This window comes from Nicrophorus vespilloides, unplaced genomic scaffold (assembly GCF_001412225.1).
Source record: "Nicrophorus vespilloides isolate i.1.1-1 unplaced genomic scaffold, Nicve_v1.0, whole genome shotgun sequence".
Lineage (NCBI taxonomy): Eukaryota > Metazoa > Arthropoda > Insecta > Coleoptera > Silphidae > Nicrophorus > Nicrophorus vespilloides.
In genome coordinates this window covers 1-22771 of record NW_017100053.1, presented here as the reverse complement: position 1 = coordinate 22771, position 22771 = coordinate 1, and the positions used below count along the sequence as shown (strand labels likewise).

The 22771-nt window shown below is 34.6% G+C and overlaps 1 protein-coding gene across 4 annotated transcripts; it reads right to left on the bottom strand.

Moving 5' to 3' along the window:
- Nucleotides 1-3089: 3089 nt before the first annotated feature.
- Nucleotides 3090-19322, bottom strand: LOC108566739 (triple functional domain protein-like). 4 transcript variants are annotated; one of them, XM_017926761.1, is made up of 14 exons: nt 19080-19322; nt 18313-18385; nt 15614-15731; nt 12115-12342; nt 11963-12046; nt 11267-11637; nt 10812-11199; nt 9620-9820; nt 9334-9548; nt 6375-6687; nt 4553-5682; nt 4345-4483; nt 3697-4095; nt 3090-3641 (listed from the first exon to the last, which is right to left on the bottom strand). In XM_017926761.1, the coding sequence occupies exons 1-14, from the start codon at nt 19207-19209 to the stop codon at nt 3519-3521; spliced, it is 3912 nt and encodes a 1303-aa protein (XP_017782250.1). In that variant the 5' UTR covers nt 19210-19322; the 3' UTR covers nt 3090-3518. The 4 variants fall into 4 exon arrangements, with proteins under 4 accessions (XP_017782250.1, XP_017782251.1, XP_017782252.1 ...); XM_017926762.1 differs by lacking the exon at nt 11963-12046; XM_017926763.1 differs by lacking the exons at nt 18313-18385; nt 19080-19322 and adding an exon at nt 16765-16930 and having other exon boundaries at nt 3091-3641.
- Nucleotides 19323-22771: the final 3449 nt, after the last annotated feature.

The window sequence follows — 22771 nt, the reverse complement described above, 5'->3', positions numbered from 1 at the left end:
GTTGTGCATAAGACTGTAGTAATGCGTTCGTAACAATAAAGGGTTCGAGGAGGTAATGAATGAATAATAAATGTATGTACGTAGGTTTACTTTCACTCGATGATGAGGAGAGCCTCGGGCCTGCCAGTGCGCTGAAAAGGGGGCCAGGCGCGCGCGCCACCGTTCTTCCTCTATCGATCTGAGGCCGAGTTCATCTCTTCTCTGCTTCTCCTCCTACTTTTCTTCCTCCTCATCATCATCATCATCGTCCTTCGAGAGCAAAATTTAAATAAACAAATTAATTAACGTGCGTTTGCATTGCACAAGCCAAAGTGTCGGATATTCCAGTATTCCTAACGCCTAGTTTTTTGGGGTCGAATAGCAGTAAAAACCGCTTAGTCCGGTCGCGTCTTCTACTGGTCGTAGGTTTTGGGTTGTCCCCGATTGGCAATCGTTAGCATGCGCTGATGGTTGTTGTAGCCAAGAGAAGAGAGGTATTTATGCGCCCTCAAGGCCTTGGCTCCATTCCATCATAGTCATCATCATCATAATATTTTTCATATCCGCGCTCGCACTTTGCTTTAATTACCACTTCTCTCTCTCTCTGCTCAAAGGATTTTCGACTTTCTAATGCATCCATCCATTGTCTCAATCCGACTTCGTTCCACGATGCTCCTCGATAAATGTCACACGCTTCGAGGCAAATAGTGTTGCTTCGTTTGAAAAAGGCTTTTCAGGGTCTTTTCGGATAATGCAATCAAATTCAACTAGCCTGACCTCAATTCAGCGACAGACCCTGTTAATTAAACTTTTACTACGAATAATCTTAACCCATTTACACTGCTTGGTCGCATTCTCTCTTCTCTCTCTCAATTATAATTATACATTTTAATTGTGTTTGCGCTAGCAAACATTCCCAGATGCCTCCAAAACACATCATCATCCTTACTTCACAGAAAACATTCTGACTATTGTTTCAGTCGTATATCTCAACAAACAATTAACAAAAGGATTTTCTTGAAACATTTTTCATAATACTTTCATTAAATTTTAAAGCATCTTACGAAATATTACCAGTTAATTAATTGCTTCTTTTTTTTAAAGATTATTACGTAATTAACGGAAGTGAGACGAAATGAGCTTAGTAACACATGTGCAATATAGCACATCGAAGAAAATAACCAATTACCAAGAAGCACGGAAATAAGTTGTTACGGGAAATGTGTTATGAATGTAACGCTATTCAAAATTAATATATAATTCCCTATTACACAACGTACGTTAATAATTGCTTAATTGATTTAACATCTCTATATAATTAGATATTTGATGTATTTTTTTTGTTATTACTTTGATTATATAATTGCACATGTACATGTTCGAGAAATCGAGAAATTATATAATAAAATCATGAAAATACTTATACATTTATATAAAATTAAGCAATGTGGATTCTATGGATTTTCATGCATTTCCAACAGAAGCAATAAATAAAAAAAAGATCAGTGTGTGTTTGTGTGTTTCATGTTGACATAATGGAGTAGTCCTTGGGAAATGAACCGTGAAGAAAACAGATTTTCGTGAGAACACGTAATTGTAAACATTTGCATATACGAGCGTATCCTTCGCGGACTTATTGTTTCTGCGTGCAGTTACATAAATTCGGTGAAGGCATGTGCAGGCGAAACCGGTTGCAATGCAAACGCAACCGTCGATTTAAATGCAAAATGGTAAAGTGGTAAAGCGCGCGCACCGGATTGTAGTAGGCAGCCAACGTAACGCGGCGATGATGTAAGAAGTGCCCGTGCAAAAGGGGAATCAATATTCAAGGATAGCGTTTGGGAGCGTTCTGGGCGCAACACCGCAAACCGTTACAGTCCTGTACCGAGGTTTCCGAGCCCTTGACTACACACAGAAAGAGAGAGAGATAGAGAGATATAGAGTTACATAATTAGAGAGAATAGGAGAAACAAAAGCATTCCATATTGAAATTAGCGTTGGCGATCCCATAGCGATACGCCCTTTTTTCTTCTCGTATTACATTAATCATTTACTATCTCATTATAGTAATAACAATTTACCAAATTAAAACAATAATTATGATTTTTTAAGTAAAAATCCGGAATTCTTGGAACGGATTAAACTCGTTAAGCGAGGTTCCACTTGATTGATAATTAACAAAAGCAATCAACGTAATTTGTAATTGGTGCATTTGCAAATTAACATATCTATCAGTAGGCTGGTCTTCGTTTTATTAACAGTTATGACGTTTCTTGTATAGTGCAAACAAATTTATATATTATTGTTATTTATAGAAAAACCTAAATGTCCATTAATAAAATTAAGTAACACGTTTTGCTCAACAATATTTGAATGTATATTCAGTAGTATAACTAACAAAAAAACAAATGATGCTAACAAAATGTCAACGCTCTGCTAAAATAATAAATTTTAAAATAACTTACATTAAATTTCATACACAAATCCGAACGTTTGACGAGTTGAGAGGAAATCTTTCTATTAAATCATTATTATATTAAAGTTGTTTAATATTTACTTAATATAACGTTTACCTTTGATCATTTGAGGACGACGATTCGATTCACTTTACACTTTGACGTAACTTTGAGAAACTTCAAAAAAACTCAAAGCTGTCTAAGATCTATTTCAAACTAATTGAAAGCAAATCGTTATTTTTGTTTTGATTTTTTAAAATATTGTTGTTAATATAATTCCAATTCAATATTGTACAAACAAATATGTAATATTAATTAATATAACTTTTACCTTTGTTGATTTGAAAAAGATTCGATTCACTTTGACGTAACTTTGAGAAACTTCAAAAAACTCAAAGCTATCTAAGATCTATTTTTTTTTTCAAAAAAGTCATAGCTATCTAAGATCTATTAATTGAAAGGAAAGTAAATCATAGAAAAATCGTTATATATATTTTTTTTATATATTGTTATTAATATAATTCCAACTTGCATAACTCGTATTTTCACACAATAATAATTATATGTCTAAATATTATAAGTCAAAGTAGATATTACTATAAAATATAAAAGGAATATTCATATGCAACAATATTTAAAAATTATTAATAATAATAAATACAAAGATTAACATACGTAGGTTTTCTTCTGCGTTAGCGTTTCAAATCACATTGGTTGGGGGGTTCGGGGGGGTGTGTGGTTGTAGATTTCTTATAATAGTAATAATAACATATAAAATATCTAACTTTTCACAGTTAATAAACGTTAATACTAAACAAATTATGTTCCTTAGAAATGTGCGTGCTCACAATATATATATAAAAACTATGTAGACTATATATAAATCAGTTTAAGCGAATATTTACAGAGTACAAATTGAATTACGATAATGAAAATGTATAGTAATCAGAATATCAGTAGTAGTAATAATAGTAGGTTACATCCATGTTTCGATGATTGCTGTTTTCGTCTATTGACTAGATTTCCGTTCGATGTAGAGCAGATGCAAACAAGGTTAATTGAAGAAAAAAAAATCTCGTTTTCTTAGTCGGTGAAGAACGTCGTGTTCGTCGGCGTCGTGGGCGTCGCTGGATGATGCAGAGGGTTCCGACGCACGATGAACGTTTTGAGACGCGACGATGGTATCACGTTATTGCCGTTGTTGATCTGTAAAAGTAAAATTTTAGAGGAATTTAAACGATTATAATAGAATTTAAATTACGTTTTGGATCCAAGCGCTTTCCAGCGCTTGCTCCATGGAGATGCGCTGCGTCGGATTGAGGCTGAGCAGTTTGCCGATCAGTTCTTTGGCCTCGCAGGAAACAGCGGAAAAGTATTCATCGGGGAAGCAGTAATCGCATTTGAGGATGTTCGCGGTCGTCTCCTCCATCGAGTCGTCGAGGAATGGTGAGACGCCGCTGAGGAGGACGTAGAGGAAGACGCCGACTGCCCAATAATCGGTGTGTCTTCCAACCGGTTGACCCAGCACCAACTCCGGAGAGGCGAACTCGAGGCACGCCGGTGGAAGGATGACGCTCTTCGAGGTGTTCACGCAATCACCGAAGTCTATTAACTTCACCAACGGTGTCACGTGGTTCGGGTCTATCATCACGTTTTCCGGCTGCAAACACATGTAAAAAACAAATGTTATAACTTGGAGATGAGCTGTTTTAGCACGTGTCTTTCGGCTGTCATCTGCAGATGACATTTTACTGTTAAATGTATCTATTTACGAGTTTGAATGATTACAGTGAAATACGTCACGTTTTCAGGTAATAAATGAGAAACGTATTAATTTGATAAATCGAAGACACGTGCCGTTGCGAAAGGATTCATCAGGTAAAAATAAGTAAATAAATACATTAAATACCTTAACATCTAAATGAGCCAAGTTTTTGTCGTGCAGCCAAGCCAATGCGGAAATCAATTGTTTCGCGTATTGGTTGACTTCGGACTCGGTGTATTCATCGTTCTGCGCGATGAAGTTGAAAAGAAGAGGACCTTTCACACTGCCAAAAAAAGAGCAAGACAATTATTAATGTTTCTGTTAAATTGCATCTTGGTGTTATTAGACTTACAGCTCAAGAACTATGGTGTCGATGCCAGGAACGGGAGCGTTATCGAATAGAGCCATGGCGTGGATGATGTGGAGGTGTTGCATTCCAGCCAAAAGAGCGTACTCAGCTTGCGTAACTTTATGCGGTTGTTTCCTCCTGAAGACTTGCTTCAAAGCGACCTCCAGACCTGTCCCTCGATCTTGAGCTCTCCTCACCACCGAGAACCGTCCTCGATCGATCTCCTCCAGCTCGATATATCTTCGTTTGAACTGCTCCTGCTGCCACCGCAAGTTATCAGCGACCGGCAAAGTTACGGCGACGCTCGGCAAGGAAATCTGCTTGTTCTGCACGGTTATAACGCGAAAACTGTACGTTTCCCCAGGTATCAAATGCTCGACGGTGTAGCTCAGCGAGTTCAGAGGTTGCCTGCCGTTCGGCGACATCCATTCCCCGGTGCCGAGCTTGCAATACTCGACGAGGAATTGCTGATTGGAATTGGAATCGTTGTCCCATTCCAAAAGGACGCTCGAACACGAGATCACCTGTATGAGAGGTTCGCGGAGTAAAGGTAACGAATCGGATACGTTCAGCACGGCGTAACATTGCGCCGAGCCAATATCGTTGGACGCTATGCACAGGTAAGTTCCGGAATCCGAGCTCCTCGCGTTGCTTATGATGAGCATCGCCACACCGTCTTCGCTCTGACTGAGGGCGAATCTTCCGCTGTTTCGCATGACGCAAGGATCCGGTTCGGTTTTCTTCCAAGTGATCTGCACGTTCCGTCCGCAGGGTTTCACCCTGCACTTGAACACCACCTTGGTGCCGCTCTGAGCGGTGCAGTCTTTGACTTTGTCCCGGAACTCCGGACACGACACTTCAGGTATGATGTTCTCCTGGATGTTCGTGCCGTCTATAGATCTGCGGCCGGGCGTGAAGCTGGGTTTTCTGAATCTGAAGGACCATGCTTTGCGGTTACCGTTCGAGAGAACGTGCGACGGCAGCCAGATCTCCTCCAGGTGCGTATTCGTTCTCACCAGGTAACCCTGATTCGAATCGTACCTGATGATCGTCACAGCCTCTCCCAGATTGCATTCCGGCCATTCGCACACCAATCTCGCCTGAGTTCCAGGCGCCATCACATGATTATCAAACTAAAAGAAAACCAATTCAATTAACACCATCAATTAAATTAACACAATGCACAGCATCTTCATATATATAAACACACTTCAATGATTCAGTTTAAATTCTATAACATGAATCATTTCATTGCATATACATTCTTTCAGACACTCTGCAAAGTAAATTAACAATAAATAAGCGTAATTGGTTAATCCCAAATGTGTTAATTATTAAAACAATTACAAAAATTAATACGGAAAATCTTGTTAATAAGCCTTAATTGTTAATTGATAATACGAAGCAACAAAAATCATGCTCACCATAGTATTTTTTTTTATATTTAAATACACCAATATTGTAGATCAATCCCAATAACAACAAAAAAAGAAACGACAATGGTAATTCCATCATTCTCAATAAAGTAAACTAATTGTTATTAACTAAATATATATATTTTCAATTTGTTTTTTTTTTATCACAGCCCAAGGTATTTCATTTTGTTTTGCTTATGAAACGAGTTAGTATTTTCTACGTGTATCTTATATATATTTTTTTTTTTGGTATTGAAGCTTGCAGTCTCAAGTACCCTAAGGAAGAAATAAATAAAATTAAAAATAATAAACAAAAAACAAAAATATTGTAATGCATGCAGTTTTTCGTTTGAATCTCTTTGCATGCGTTGATAATTGTTAATTAAATTTCTTCGTTTGTTTGTACATACCGTGGAGTTCTGTGCTTCTGACCATCGTCTCGGGCTTCCTCCCTCCGTTTGGCTCTTGTTTCCTTCAGCGACCTGACTGTCGCTCTTGTGCTTGTTCCTCCTCAGCCCATCGAAAAAGTACTTTTTCTGGTGTTTATCCTTGGAGTTGGTGATCTCCGCCTCGGATGGAATGCCGATGGTGTTGGCCTTGTGGATCGCCGGCACAGTTTTACGATTCTTCGAGACGTCCACCGGCTGCTGCTGCTGCTGCTGGACGGTCGTCACCGGAATATTTACAGTCTGTCTGTTTACTTGGGGTATTTCGAAAGGGAAACTAAATTCGGTCCAAAAGAGTGGTAGAAGATGAAGAAGTAGAAAAAGAAGAAAAGAAAGAGATTCGGGAGGTGAGAGGAGGAGGAGATCGAGAGAAACAAAAAAAAGGGAAGAAAAATAAAAGAAATAAATAAATCAAATAAAAAAATAATACGACAAACTAATAATAAGAAAATAAACGACAAATTATATAAACGCATTCACGATAAATCAACGCTACTTTTTAGATATATATATATATACAGTAAGACTACGCTTAACGTTCCAGCGTTAAACGAGGTAAGAAATAAAGTTGAGAGAATATTGAAACAGCGTTAAACGGGGTCTTACTGTATAATAAGTGTAGTTTATAATAATTCAGATAATTCAGACTATATACTACAATAATGGATCAATCACAGAAGCAGAACTTACGTTACAAATTGATCACTTGACACACACACATCTTATCTATGATTCGTTTAATATCTTAATTACTGCTTGATCTCTGTTCTGTGATTGGTCGAATCGTAAAGTAAGTTTCATCATTCAATCACAATTAATTGAAACATTCGTACAACAGATATTTGAAAAATTATCCAAATTCATATATCTTAAAATATTGCATCTAATCTACAAAATAGTGCAAAAATCCGTATATTTCTGTATTCTTTCATTTCTTTATTGTAAATTCATGCGCTTATTCGTAAAGTGTGGGGGGGGGTATTGAAAGTGTGGAAGAATTACGTGAGTTGTGCAAAGACTAAACGAAATATAAAGTACACACAAACCAACTAACTATTTTATAATATTCGATGGAAATAAACAAATCAGCATGCGATTCAATCGTAAGGAAACTAGTAAAAGTACATTTAACAAATTAACCAAAAAAATTATAATTAAAATAAACGCGAATTTAATAATAATAATAATAAAAATAATAATATAAGAAACGGATAGTTTGCAAAGAAATAAAACAAATCTCACATGTATACATTTCGTAGAATCGTCTTTATTTCTATTTTTCCAAAAAAAAAAAGGAAGAATCATTTTACCTTTTCTCTTGTTGCGTCGCTTGCTTTGATTTGTTTTTCAAAACGTCTCTCAAACAAATGAATGTATAATATTAATAATAGTACAGCTGCTGTTGCATCAATCACGAAATCATCATCAAAGAAAAAAATGTATTATCATTAATTTATTTACAATCATACATCATCATCATCCTATGTACACTTCCAAAAAGTTTATATAATAAAAAAAATAAAGTTATGTCATTATCATCATCATCATCTTCTTGTTGCAAGGGGGGGGATGGATATCGTGTTACTATTATATTCTTATTTCCATCGCACAATCATCACAAAAAAGAAAAACAAGAAAAAAAGTAAACAAGTAACGCACACAAAAAACAATTTGTTAATTTCATCATTAACGGAAATTTTTCTTGTTTTTTTTTCTTTTTACTTCTTCATCATTCTCAACGTTGCGCGTGTTGATGATGCGTCATCAGAATAAAAATGATAAATAAATCTATCGTATATATATAATTTATATCAAATGTTTGCAGCCAATTTTTGGTGTTTTAACTTTTATTTTGTGTATGTGAGTAGTAGTAGTAATAGTACTTTACGTGTCTGTGAGTATCTTTATTACTTGTTTCCTTCTTCTTCGCGTTTTCAGTATAATTACAATTACATCGTTACAATAATATGGTTTTAGCAGCTCGATTTGTTTATTTATTTATGTGTGTTGTGTCCTTGTATACTTTTGCAAGAGAATTAGATAGATTAGATTAAAGGTATTTAGAGTACGAGAGAAAGAGATAGATAGAGCGCACGAGCGAGTGACATTGTCAAATTTGTTAAGAGATGCTTTTGCTCCAAGTCATATTTTATTTTACACAATTCTGTTTGCAATTTGAGATTTCTGTTTAAAATATAAAATCACACTTTTCATATTGAGCAAGTACATGTATATTTAATTTTTTTTCTTAATTATTCATCTGGTATTTATTATTAATATATATATATATATAGATTTCTATATTTTATTATATATTTTTTTTGCATTACAAAAATAGTAGATATATTTTGTAAAATTTGCCGCTAATCGCTAGTAAATTATGTGTCTGATTTGCCATGTTATTAGTGTTTTCTTTTTTTTTTTACAATTACTTCAATATCTACTATTTTCCACATGGTCCTAAAAGAAACTGAAACAGAAGAGGAGCGCGAAAAGAGAGCCGAATAGCGTTTTCTGTTTAAATGTGTGTCATCTCGTGTATGAATGTGTACAAGAGAGAGAGAGAGTGTTGTGTTGTTTGTGTGTACCTTTAGTTTTAGTTCCTATACCCATGTGAATAATAACATTTGATTAATTTACTTTTTTTTTGTTTGGAAACAGTGCTTACTCCTGCGGTGTTCCTTCCGAATTAAACAATTTACTCCACTATAGTTAGCGATGATTAGATTAGAAAGTATAAGTAAACGAGGAGGAGGGCCAAAACACGCTTCGCCTTTGCTTCTTCTTTTTTTTTAGTCCCATTACCACGCACAAGAAGCGGATTAATACACAACCATCGTTTTTTTTTTCCCCATTTCCACCACACACACAATCAAACTTGTTGATGTTTGTTTTCTTTTGCTTTCCCGGCGCAAATACTCACGCATCTCTCGTTAGTTCCTTCTGGTAAGCGATCGGACTCTGGATGGCTTTCAGGAAGTCCGTCTGCGTTTGGATCATCGCCTCGATCGTCGATTCCCATTCCAGGTGGAGTTCGGGCGTCGGTGCCAAGCAGCACAGTTCGAATTGCACTTTGTTCGGATCTGTCGATCTGATGAAGAACGAGTCCTCCTTGAACTCGTACGCCATCTTGTTGACCTACATAAAACATTTGACAATCGATGCGATGTTCGTTTGTTGTTTACTTTACATTGATGCTCTGATCTTACCTGGATGTGAGTTTTGTAGTAGTATTTGGAGCTGCTGAACTGATTCTTCTTGACCGATGCCTCGGAAAAGATGATACTCTGCTCGAAGAGGAAGACGTGCAGTTCCTTGTTCTTCCCGACGATCGTCGTCGTATTTGCGGGCAGATCCGACACTATCAACGGTCCGTTCAACAGCAATTTACCTTGGGCAGTTATCTTTCCCTACAAAAATATTACCAACATTCAAATTTATAAAAAAAAAAACAACAATAAACTACAATTTTCATCTTTCGAATTTGTGCGTGAAATTGCAACAAAATTCTTAACACATATTCGAAATTGCAATTTTTATACAAAAAAATAACTAACGAATTTCAAAATTCACTTCTTTAAATAAATCTTGTAAATAATTACAATCAAACATTTTTTTATGTAATTGTAATTCACAAATTAATGGATTGGAATTTAAAATTTTCGCTAATTAGTATTAAGACTGAATGTGTATAATAAGTAGATTTGAAAGTAAACCTTGTTATTAGAACTAAATACCAAAAGTTTATGAAATTGCATTTCTGATAAGAAGACATCAAGTTATGAATTTCACAAATTTGTAAAATGCATAAAATCCATTCGTAACTTTTTATTATAATATTAATAATCTATATATGTAGGTCATAGATTGTGTTTGTACAGTTTCTTCAAATAAAAAAACAAGCAATTTCTGTATTGATTTGTGGAATTGATGTAATTGAATTGATGTAAAGTTTAGCCAAAATTAATTGCAAATGAAAAATCTCATTGAATTATATTCGTATATAGACGATAAAGTAGTGTATTAGTGAAAAGTTATTAAAGTTCGAATTTACGAGCCTTTCCGTCTGTCTGAGAGCATTTACACCACAGCAGATATTGATTATCTTCGATTAATCTCGCCTCGTTTATTTTCCCGTCCGCCTCGATACGTGTGTCATTCGAGACTTTGCTTTAAATTTAATCCCTCACCCTAGTCTTACTCACTCACTCACTCACTGTATTAAAGTGAGCAACACACGATCGGTTTTGAAGATAAATCCAAGTCACATGGAAAGCTTATGGTAAATGATTATGGTAGTCATGGAAACTACTGCTACGTACTTCTCAAGTAACGCGTAATCTTTTCATGAAATATCTAATACTAGGAACTTAATTGAAGCTTAATGTTAAAAGTACTCACATCGAAGCCTTGCAATCTGCCAACATCCATCATATCGTTGGCAGCTTTCGGTACGACGGTCATCACACGAAGGGCGTCCCTCAACAACGCGGCGTCGCTCTCGATTCCCGCTCGCTCCGTGTACTTGAGCAGATCCTTCAGCAGCAGCTGATACTTGGTGATCCTCTGGATGGGCTTGATGAGGAGGTCGCAGATCTGCAGCTTGTGACCGAGGAGCGATCGCAGCTCCTCGAAGTAGGTGTCCAGATGTTCGGAGACGATGAACTCGGACATCGGTTTGTTCTTGCAGTACACGACGTAAATGTACAATTTCCGTTCGTACTTCTTGAAGAGTTGTCCCAGCTCGCCGGGTTGCTGGGCGCAGCGTTTCAATTCCTTCATAAAAACACTACAACAACAACAACAATTTAGTATTGTTTCATTGATAATTCGCAAAGACGAACGAATGAACTTACTTTTTGTGCCAATCGTAGATGGATTCAATATTACCAAAGACCATTTTGTCTTTACCAGTTTTGAGATCTTCGGGCATCGGAATGCTGCAGTTCTCGTCGCGCATAGTCACCATGTAACCCTCGACGATGAGCGCCAAATCCGTGACGTAATTCTCCTCGGTCTCGAGGAGTTCGTGCAGCACGTACTGCCGATTCTCCAAATGCTTCTTCACATTCTCCGCGCTCTTCTCGTCGTCACCGCTCAACGCTGCCGTCGCCTCATTCGACGAGCATTCCGTGCTCAAATCTTTGTTATCGACGGCATCACCCGAAGACTCGCTCTTCGCGTCACGGAAAAGCGAGTTCCTCTCCTGATTCTCGGTGTGTTGCTCCTGGAAATGTACACAATCAAAATTAATTCACAACTTCTGAAGATTCACAACAACTAAACAGATCATGCACTAAAATATACGGACGTAATATAAATCTACAGGTGCAAATCTAAAAAGAAAATATTGTTTTATAACAACAAAAATAAAGGAATACCAACAAAAAAAACTCGTGGTGGTAAATTGTTACGAGACATGCAAAAAAAACAACAACAACAAAAGGTCAAACTTTAGAATCGGTACTCTCGATTCTAATTGTAAAACCGAAAAAAATACAAGAACACAAGGCTGAAAAAATTGTTTATATAAATTGTAATATATTTCGCACCATTCGCTCCTTAACTATTTGCTCTATTTCTGCTAAATCTGCCGACGTAGCCCCTTCTAGTGATTTCAGTGTTAAACTAGACACCTAGATGGTAAGAGACAGAATTGATGATTTGCTGGTGAAAAGACTGTGAAAGAAGACGGTGATCTTACCCGTTTGCAGGGGTTCTCCTCGATGGCAGGGACGGTCGGTGGACAGAGGATCGGTTCGGAGATGGGCTTCATCGGTGGCGGTAATTCGACTTCGACGTCGTCGACATCTTCGGCGCCGCCGTTCGCCAATTCCGCGTTCCCTAAAGAACGGGCTGCGCGCAACACGCGTTCATCTCCTTCGTCCTCTCCTTCGGACACCGACGGTTTGTTACCCATTTCAGTTGGCACCTGAAAACGAACGAATGAAGAGAATTAGAACGTTTCAACCGGATAACACACACGATAAGAGGAAAGAAGTACGTTTTTAAGTACGTTTTTTTTTATTCATCCGCAACCTTGCTCCACTTTCAATTATTACAACTGAACTGGTTCAGACGACAAACTAAACAACCGACAACGAAACTAAGTGAAAATCCGGTAATTCCCAGCGCACAATCGCGGCGATTCACTTGAACTCACTTCAACTTCCTGCGGAGCCAACTAATAATTGGCAAATTGAAACGACCGACTTAAAACTTGCACTTCTCTCTCGACTTTGTTTCTCTCCCGACGACTGATGATCCTTGTCACAGTCACGTAAATAGCGAATGCCGCAGCTGATAAGATGATTTTCTATTGATAAGATTATTCACACTTTACTTTATTATTACTGCTGTAAACCCAGTTCGTGTACACAATCAAATTGGCAAAGAAAAAAAAAACGTAATTTCTAAAGTCTTCTTAATTCACTTGTTGCGAGCAAACATTTACCGCGCCCAACTCTTCAGTTTAATCAAACAAAACAGCAACGTGCATCCAATTTGCATTTGCAAATAATTTCGTCTCGCTTAATTTGCATCCCAAATTGTTTACAGCTCGCTCGGTCATTTTCGGAATGGAAAAAAAATAAAAATACTCGAGTGATTCAACGTGCGATAATTAATTACTTATCGTGCAAAAACGGAACCGAATAGTCTAGAACAGTCGAGATTGTTTACAAAGATTATGACGTATTCCGCAAAACTCAGTCACCTATTTTACAATAACGTTTAACGAAACGAAACGACGTAAAACGAAACCCAATCAAACTCTATTTTAACAATTTTGTCTTCGATATTACGAAAAAAGTACGTAAACTAAAAACGACGTATAACGAAATGCTTCAATATACATACAAACATTATTATTTATTTGCTAAATACTATTTTTATTTAAAGATAAGATACGTTTTCTTTATCAATTTTCTGTACTGAAACGTTTGCAAATGAATCAGAAATTTGTGATTACTTGCATGACTATAAAAAAAACTCAGATTAAAGAGTTTGTTTAGGACAAAAATTATGAAAAAAAAACTTTAGTTTAACATTAATATTTCATATTTTGATTAATATAACTTGATTCATTGCAAAATTGAAAAAAAAAACATTTTTTTGTGTACTTCATGAGTAAATGTGATTAATTTTAATAATTAATATATACGTTACAAAATTCCAGCAAGTTGTTGATTTAAGTTAATTGTTTTATTTTGTAACAATTTGTTTCAGTTAATAAGTAAATTTATCTTCATTTTTTACAGTTTTCCTATCTATTATATAAATTTTGTTGTCTTTGATAGTCTAGAAAAGTAAAATCATTAAACCGCTGTTCCGTGCGATAATTCTGCAGTGGATGCGCCGGGCAAAATCGATCGATTGATTGACCGAATTAACTAATTCGCATTTATTAACTGTTATTTATCAAATTATTCCGTTATCAATTTATAAATTTCATTAATCCATATGTTTGTCATAAATCGTATTTAAACTGATGAATCTCTGTTCACTGAATCACGTTTAAATGCATTGTTATGCATCGAAACGTAAATGTTATGGTGTATCGTGTTCAGCACATCAAAATTGTGGCAGATTTTCCCTGCAATGTTTTGTTTGTTGCCCGTTCGAAACCGAACGTAAATAATTTTATTGGTTTTTCTCTCTATGTGTGTTTGCAAACGGTTAAAACTGATCCAGGATGCGTGGAAAGCAAATAAAATGCGACGAACGCGAAAAAAAAAGAACGAAAAGAGTGGAAGAAATACCCGTGTTTTACTGCAACAAATTTTACGCTTCGGATATAAACGAGAATCGAATAAACTTTGATTATTGTCGTTGATCTTCCGGCTTTTACGAAAACCAATAAAGAAATTACATATAAAACTAATAAATCCAAATTATTAATTAAAAAAAGAAACATATGTAAATATTTTATTTTAATCGACTTTGCAAAAGACTTTATTTACTTTCGTTGTGTAACGTCATTGGAAATTGTAGTTGGTGAATTACACTAGACAGTGTTTATTTTGTGCGAGTAATTAGACCGCAACTAATGTTGAATGTATACAAATCAATTACTTACAGCTACAAATTGGAAATTTACATGGATTTTTCAGTGTTCATCACATCACATAATTTGTTATTAAAATATAAACTAAGAAAATTGTAATTATTCATACGTCGTGTTAATTATAATTTCATTCAACACAACACAATTTGTACAATAAAAATTTTGCAATAAAATGTTGTTAATTGAAGAAATTTTTACGTACTTAAAAATTATGAAACAACTATTTCAATAATTAATGATTTCTTCCATGAAAAATTAGAAAACTAATGTAATCTCGTATGTGAAAGAATTTTTGACTTGAGGAAGAGATTAGTTAGGAATTTCTAATGGGTTTTTCTTTAAAATTCTTCTGCAATCTAAATTACCACTTACGAAAGACATTAGTTGTCGAGTGTATTTTGAATAGAATCTAATTCAATTTATATACAAATTATTTTAACAATTCTAACCGAAATCCATGGAAAACGTTTCATGAATTGAGAGAATGTAAAGAAATAATTATTTACTTTTACCCATAAAATAATATAATATTATTTTATTAAATTTAAATGATATTTAATTATATATTTTACACACTTTTAAAGTGTTCAATTTTATAGCGTTAATTATTTCCATATTTCATACAGAGTGGCCCAATTGAACTTAAAACTGCTATAACTTTTGAATCGTTGGAATGGAGGAAGATTCCGCAGGTTCGCATATCGAAAATTTGAAATGAATTCGAAAAATTGAATTGTTTTCCAACATTTTTTTGCTTGACGTTCAATAAAATCCAATTTCAAATAACAAAAATACAGCATTCTGAAAGGCGATTTAATCTCTATGGATTTAAAGATTAATTATAAATTTGGTGAAAGATTTACTTTTTTTATTATTAATTAGTAAATTCGTATTATATAGTAATTTATCAAAGAAAATTGAATGAAATTCAGTAGTAGGTAGTAGGCTTCTGTTCAATATTTCGATATGTCATCAAACATGAAATCAAAAAATAAATCAAAAACACGTTGATCGCAGTGGTAGTAGATTAGATGAGACGATGAGAAAGTGTTACACAATCTGCGCACGGATGATAAGCAGATTGCGGTTTCGTTTCGGATGGGAACGAATAAAATAAAGTCGTTTATATAAACATTACCTTGATTCGTTTATCTGATCCGGTCTTCTTGAGCGGCGGCCGATCCGGCGTCGACTGTTGTGTCTTCTCCACTTTTCCCTGTGACAACTTCCGCAGCGGCGGTGGCAGCCATTTCCGGCTGGAAAAACAAAGAGCTTTCATGTAATAAACGAAATTCCGAACGAGCGCGAGTAATTGCTTTGACCAGGACGGAAACAGCAACAACATGCAACAACATACAACAACATGCATGCATCGACACTGGTTGTTGCTCCGTGGAAAACCCAAACAAACCAAAGCCAAACAAACAAATAAAAAAGAAAGAAAGGAAGGAAACAGACGAGGAGATATGATTTTTTTTACTGTATGCACTCGCAGCAGCAGTGGATACGGATGAAACGCTTCATCGAACGCTTCATCCTCGAAGTTGGTTCAAACTCATTTGGAGATTTGTGCATATTAAAGGTTCGTTACTGCTTATCGTTTGTCGCCAAACGAATGTACTGAAAGCTAGATAAGATACGACTGGTATTTCGTAATGGAAATGGCAACTTTAAGGTTGTTCCTCCTTCCAAACAAACACTTAAATGAGCTCAGATGAGTAATCAACGGGGAATACTGAATACAATCGGTTCGAAAATCGCCAATATTATACAATTTTTTGTTCATTTGCTTAATTATTACTACAATATTTATATTGAATTTTCTAATAGTGATAAACTTTCATAAGCTACATTTTCTTTTATCAATTAGATTAGATTTGATTCAGTTCTAATATTAAGTAAATTACAAGTAAACTTCATTGATTCATTTAAATAATCCATTAATGAACTTATTTTTTTCTTCTTCTAACATATTTACGCGCATTTCATAAGCTTCTCACTACTATAGCAGATTTATGTCATTAATTACAATCAGAAATCAGCCATTACTGCTACACACTAAATAACCGTAATTAAAAACTCTTTCATTTCAATCCTGCTTTGAATATTTTTATATTAAATATATATGAAATGGAGTACTACTTGGAGTAGTACTTTATATTCGATATTTTATAAAAACCAATGAAACTTGATAACTGTAGACCTTTACAAGCTTTAATTAAACTAATTAACTATCGATAATACATAATGATCGACACATCAAATTACGAAATATGACTAGGCAAATACCTGCGCTTTTCTTGTCTTGTTTTGTCTCTTTTTTTCACATTTTCAATGGATACATCCGATGCAGAAGCATTTTTACATCGCAAACACTCAAACTATTGTGTAACGTAATTATTGTAATAATTGATCGTGGACGAGAGGTGGCGTTGCGTAACTATTAACGGACGATGTCACATTAATTAAGGATAATACGCGACTGAGGCGAGCTCCTCTTTTGCGCACTACTACACAATGAACGCTCCTTCCATCCTTCTATCCCTACATCATCATCATCATTATTTTGTTTTGCTTTTGCTTTCTTTCCTTCAGCAAAATCCGCTGAAAGCGTAATTTAACAGAGCCGTACTCTACTCTATTTCCCTTATCCACAGATTTGATTAATTATTAATACAATCATTTCACGTTTCAATTTATTAATCAATCTACTCTTTATCTACGTATTATTTAGATTATTGCAATAAACCAATAAGAGTACAGATTGTATGAATTATTAATAATTGAAAGATTTACTGTTTATAATATCGTTTTTTTTTGTACTGTTGATGATTGTGGACCATGTGTGTACAATTATTTAATGCAATTTAGCTGAGAACTGAGTGATAGATAGAGACAGAGAGAGGCGGTAGTGGCGTGTGTCGCGGTATGTAAAAGAGGGTGTGAGCGGGCGTCACGCAACAGCCGATGACCTTTTAGCGATATTAACAAATATTATGAAGTACTCGAGAGACGGCATAAATAATAGATTAGTGAGTGAGAAAAAAAAGGCAAGAAGGAAAGCAGAAAGCAGAAAATATGAGCCACCGCATTTACGAGACGCGACAAATTAGTTTGTAAATCACTTAGGAAGAAGAAAAAAACGCTGTTTTCCATTTCTCTATTTCCATCTCAAAAGTTCTTTAAGCTTTTACTCGTTTTGATAATGATGATGATGATGGTTAACCGAGCAAAAGAGGAAATCCAATTCCACTTTCTCGCGAATTCAATCCCATCCAACAAACGGTTACTTTACTTCATTTTCTTCTTTAGAGAATGAGAATATGCAAATCGAAAGTGTATAAAGAAAACCCACAAACAACACAAATTTACTTTAAATAATGCATTTCTTTCATTGATAGTTTCTGCATTCTATTGAAAAATATTAATTCCAATTAGAAAATTAAATTTCTTTTCATTTCAATAAATATGTCAGTTCTTTCACAATAGTTTTATTCAATTCTTAAAAGTTGATAATATTTGCAACATATTGATTCTTTCTTTTGAATACAAAAATGTAATTATTATCGGAGATGATAAAGTATTGAATTAAGATATTGATTGATTGCGTATTTTGAAGATCTTAAGTAGATGAGAAATTTTGCAGTTCAATTAAATTAGTGCATCGACGCAATCGGTCTTTATTTCGAGCCACGGGCAAGTTTATGCGCCCTTTCCGTCTGGTTTCTAATCAAAATAAACGACGTCCAATGTAAGTGGGTGGACGGAAGGAAGGAAGAGGAATAGTAAGGATGTATGTACATAAAGAGGAAAGGAAAGTAATCACAATTAACTTACCCGCTGAATCCCCTGCGTTTGTTGACTGGAGACGAGGTGTTGTTTCCTGCAGGTCCGTCGCTTCCCGTCGCATCTACAAAAATGGAAAACAACAAAAGAAAAACAAAAATTAATAATACGAATTAACGAATGTGGAACAATTGACGGTGCAATTAGCGCAGATGCACCAATTAAAAATTAAAAATTAAAACGTTTTGGCTCGAAGCCGAAGTCGCAATAATACAAGGTTTTACCGCCCTCCGTTTAGAGCGGTGCTAAAATCTGCATAAATTCTCGCTCGCGTTGAACCTGTCGCAATTAGCGAAATAATTGCCATCGGTTTTCATAACAGTGACAACGACTTGACAACAACGGAGATAATCTGCAAATATTGTTTCGGCGAATTTCGTCGATACTTTGACATCAAATATCCGCAAGGCTATCGACCTTAAAGTTTGTTTTTTTTTCTTCATGGTCCTGACGTCTCTCCTTCTTACGTCATGCTACACAGCAGCAGCAGCAGCAGCACATGTCGCGCACAACCAAAATAAGCAAACCGAGATCTCTTTTGGTCTCGACCGTCGCATGTGAATAAATATTTTATTTATTATACATTCATTGAAGAGTTGAAAACGCGAACAAAACAAGCAAAGTTTATAAATAATGTATTAATTATTGCGAATTCCAATTAAGTCTCTCTCACTCTCTCTTCAACTCTTTTGCAATTCGCATGAGACTTGAACAAGTTCGATTTCTATCATTTTCTTTCCTCTTTGGAGGAGGTTTACCTTGCTTCAAATACTTCTGCATTTTATCGTAAACCTGCCTCATGGAAAAACTGCCGGATCGACGATGGTGGTTAGATTCCGGGGGTGCCGAAGAGGCTCGCACCGCGGATTTCTCCTCTGCTACCAACATTCTTCCTCATCCACAAACCAAAACACTTCACAACTCTGTTTTTCTTTTACAAAATTCAATCACCTCTGTTGAACTATAGAGTCAGCAATGATCAACTTCCACACATTACAGTTATTCAATTGCAGAATCATCCTATTATAATTTCAAAATCCATCCATTTACAAGATGCATATAAGCATAAGAACTATAAGAAAAATATTCGCTATATCTTCAATTTCAGTCGTGCTCTCAAGAAAATGAACAAGTAAAAGTTTATAGTAATTATTTATATAAATTACGGGTTTTATGTTTACAAAAACTCCCTAAATTATACAATTACGTAAAAGTGTATTCGGTTTATTCCATTTTATTAACGTAAATTTAAAAAAAAATAATGGAAATACCGAGCGTTAAAACGAATTTTCCTGCATCAAATTTGCGGTCAATTTTATATCATGAACCGCAAAAAACAAACATTTTCTCTTTTATAAAGGATTAATTAAAAAATATGAATAAACAATTATAATTATTTCTATTATTAATCATTAATAAAGCTATTTTTAAGTTTGTTTCCCCATCTATTACTAATGAAAATGTGGTAATTTTTATAATTAAATAATTTTTGTGTGTTTTCGACGTTCAAACAAAAACGACAATTATGATTATGAATGGGAAATTTTGTTCTCCACCAACTATATTTACGTAAATCGGAATATGGAAATGGCGAGAGGAAAACGGATTTTCCTTGCGCCAAGTTTCCGGCCAATTTATATATATATTTCTATTGAAAAGCGGTGGAAGGGCGACAACTTCGTCCCACCGGAATTTAATGCGGAAAATTCGAGTTTTCCATCCAACACTTTTCTCCCCAACCTCTCTCATTGTCTTCGTAATGAATTAGGAATTTCAATTGGAATTATAACTTTCGAATAAGAACGTTTTCGAGAGAGATGATTACATTTTCAATTCGTTAAAATCTTTACGAATTTTTCGCGTTTCTTCGATTATCCATCATTTCTCTCTATATTTTGTATCGAGAATATTACTTTTTTATCTTCTTAATGAAGAATTTCTATCGGAATTCATTATTTTGTTATAATGATTAAATTTTCAAATTGTTAAAATGTTTCCAAATTGAATTTTGTTATCTAGTTTTCTTTATCTTTCTCTTGCACATGCGAATATTACGTAAATCGATAAGAAAATTCGAGTTTTCAATCTTCCATCCAACACTTTTCTCATTCTCATTCCCCAACCTCTCTCATTGTCTTCGTAATGAATTAGGAATTTCAATTGGAATTATAACTTTCGAATAAGAACGTTTTCGTTTCTTCGATTATCCATCATTTCTCTCTATATTTTGTATCGAGAATATCACTTTTTTATCTTCTTAATGAAGAATTTCTTTCGGAATTCATAATTTTGTTATGATGATTAGATTTTCGAAATTGTTAAAATGTTTTTTATCGTTTTCTTTATCTTTCTCTTGCATTTGCGAATATTACATAAGTCGATAAGAAATACGACGTAGTTAATTTTAAGGATTTACATGAACTTTAGGCGTGGTAGTTATTAAGTGTGTGTGTGTACGTTATTGGCTTTTGTCGCAGTTTCGTTATGGCGATTGCAAAATTATTGTCTCTCCCCTCGAACGTACATAAACAGACACACACAAACACGTGTCTATAAAGATACGACCGTTATTGGGCAAATATAGATAACGCGCTTTAAACAACTTTCGAAACTTACTGCTCTTTCGCACTTCAAAACGACAAACACAAAGAAAAAGGAATATTCTACACATACAATTTGCTTTCTAAATATGAGCGGGAAAAAAAATGTGCGTGTGTGAAAAGTAAACAAGATTTCATAGAAAAGTGATCTTAACTTAATAAATAAATATTAACATCTTAAATATACAAGTAAAATTTAGATCAAATTACTAATAATATTTTCGAAACAAATTTAGCAAGTTTCTCATGTTAAAATTTTCACATTTTATTCTACGACTATTTTTGATTTTTTTTTTATTAATTTGGAATAGTTTGAACATCTTTTGAACAAATTACGCAATATTTGGCAAGTAACTTGACAAGTAATTAACAAGTACCTGACGTGTATATGGAGTAACGTCAATTCTAGTAAATACTCTCTAATAAGAAGAAAAAGTAAATTTTTCTATGTTTTTAATATTTATAAAAAGTAATGCAAATTAATATGTTATTAATATTTACGTATTTGTTAAGAATTTAAATGATTGTCGAATAATTGCTTTATATGGTGCGAAAACGCGTTGTGTTCGAACATCTTATTGGGACACGAGAAAAGTAAGAGAGTAACAAAAATTTAAGCAATTTTTGAAAGAAAAACGTCCGTTTACAAAAACGTGTCTGCGTATCGTTGCGTAGCGATAAAAATCAACAGTTGCAGCTGCAAATCACATCGCCAAACGCTAAAGGAGGGATCGGCAACCCCCGGTTCTTTTCGTTCTAAACAATTCTATTGGTTCTAACGATCGGGTCGGCCCATTAGCCGTCAGATCATTGGTGGATCATCACTAAAATGTTTTGTTGACCGATAAAATCATAAAAACGATTATAATGTATATTATTAATTGTTGATTTATCGTAAATTTAAGAAAATTAAGTTATCGTTAAACGTTGTTGAACGAAGAGAACAAAAAAAAGAAAGAAAGAGATGTTAAAAATAAAATGCAGATTGATGCATTCAAATAAAGTTTATATTTAAAGTAAAAAATGTTAATTTTTCTAGAGCATGCGAAATAATCTCGTTTTCTGCTTCCGATTTATTGCGTAACGCAACAATTTGCATATCAGGAAAGGCAAGGCAACAATGAAAGAACAATGAAAGATTTAATTATATCGCCTGCACAAACTTTTCTATGTATTTCAATTGGAATAAATCATTTCGTCCGATGCAAATCTCCAATGTGATTTATTGCGCTCCGAGAATTCGATTGAAACGTGTCAACACGTCAATATGAAAATCTTAATACTTTTTGATCGATTTACATGAAGGCAAATTGAAATCATAATACATAATTGTTGTTTTCTGTAACTAAAAAAGGTAGTTATTTAAGGAGATTAAGAATTGAGTTATAAATAACGAATATTTTATAAAATTATAGTTGAAATAAACATGTTTATTTGTTGTTGCAGAAGTGAAATCCGACATTCTCTCTGTAAACATAGAGTGGTGGTGTCTGTCGCTCTTTGTAATAGGTTTTCGCGAATGTTGTGACAAAGCCGAGTGAAATGTTTAATCCGCACTTTATTTATGCAACGATAAATTAACTTGCAGCGGAGAGCGCTGATTTAGTGCGCTCTAACTAGTCGGCTTTGCGAGCGGAAAAAATAAATACAAGCATAATAAATGAAAAGAGAAGTTACATTTCATTGATTTTCTCGAAAACTATAATAGATAGAATGAATCCAAAAGATGCATATGAAAGCTGAATGTTTGGGGATTCGAACAAGTATAGATAGATTACGGTGGTTTTAGCCGTTTGGCTGCAATTCGTGTTCAAAGTATAAAAAATGCTCGAAAAAGCAGTGTTTTTACA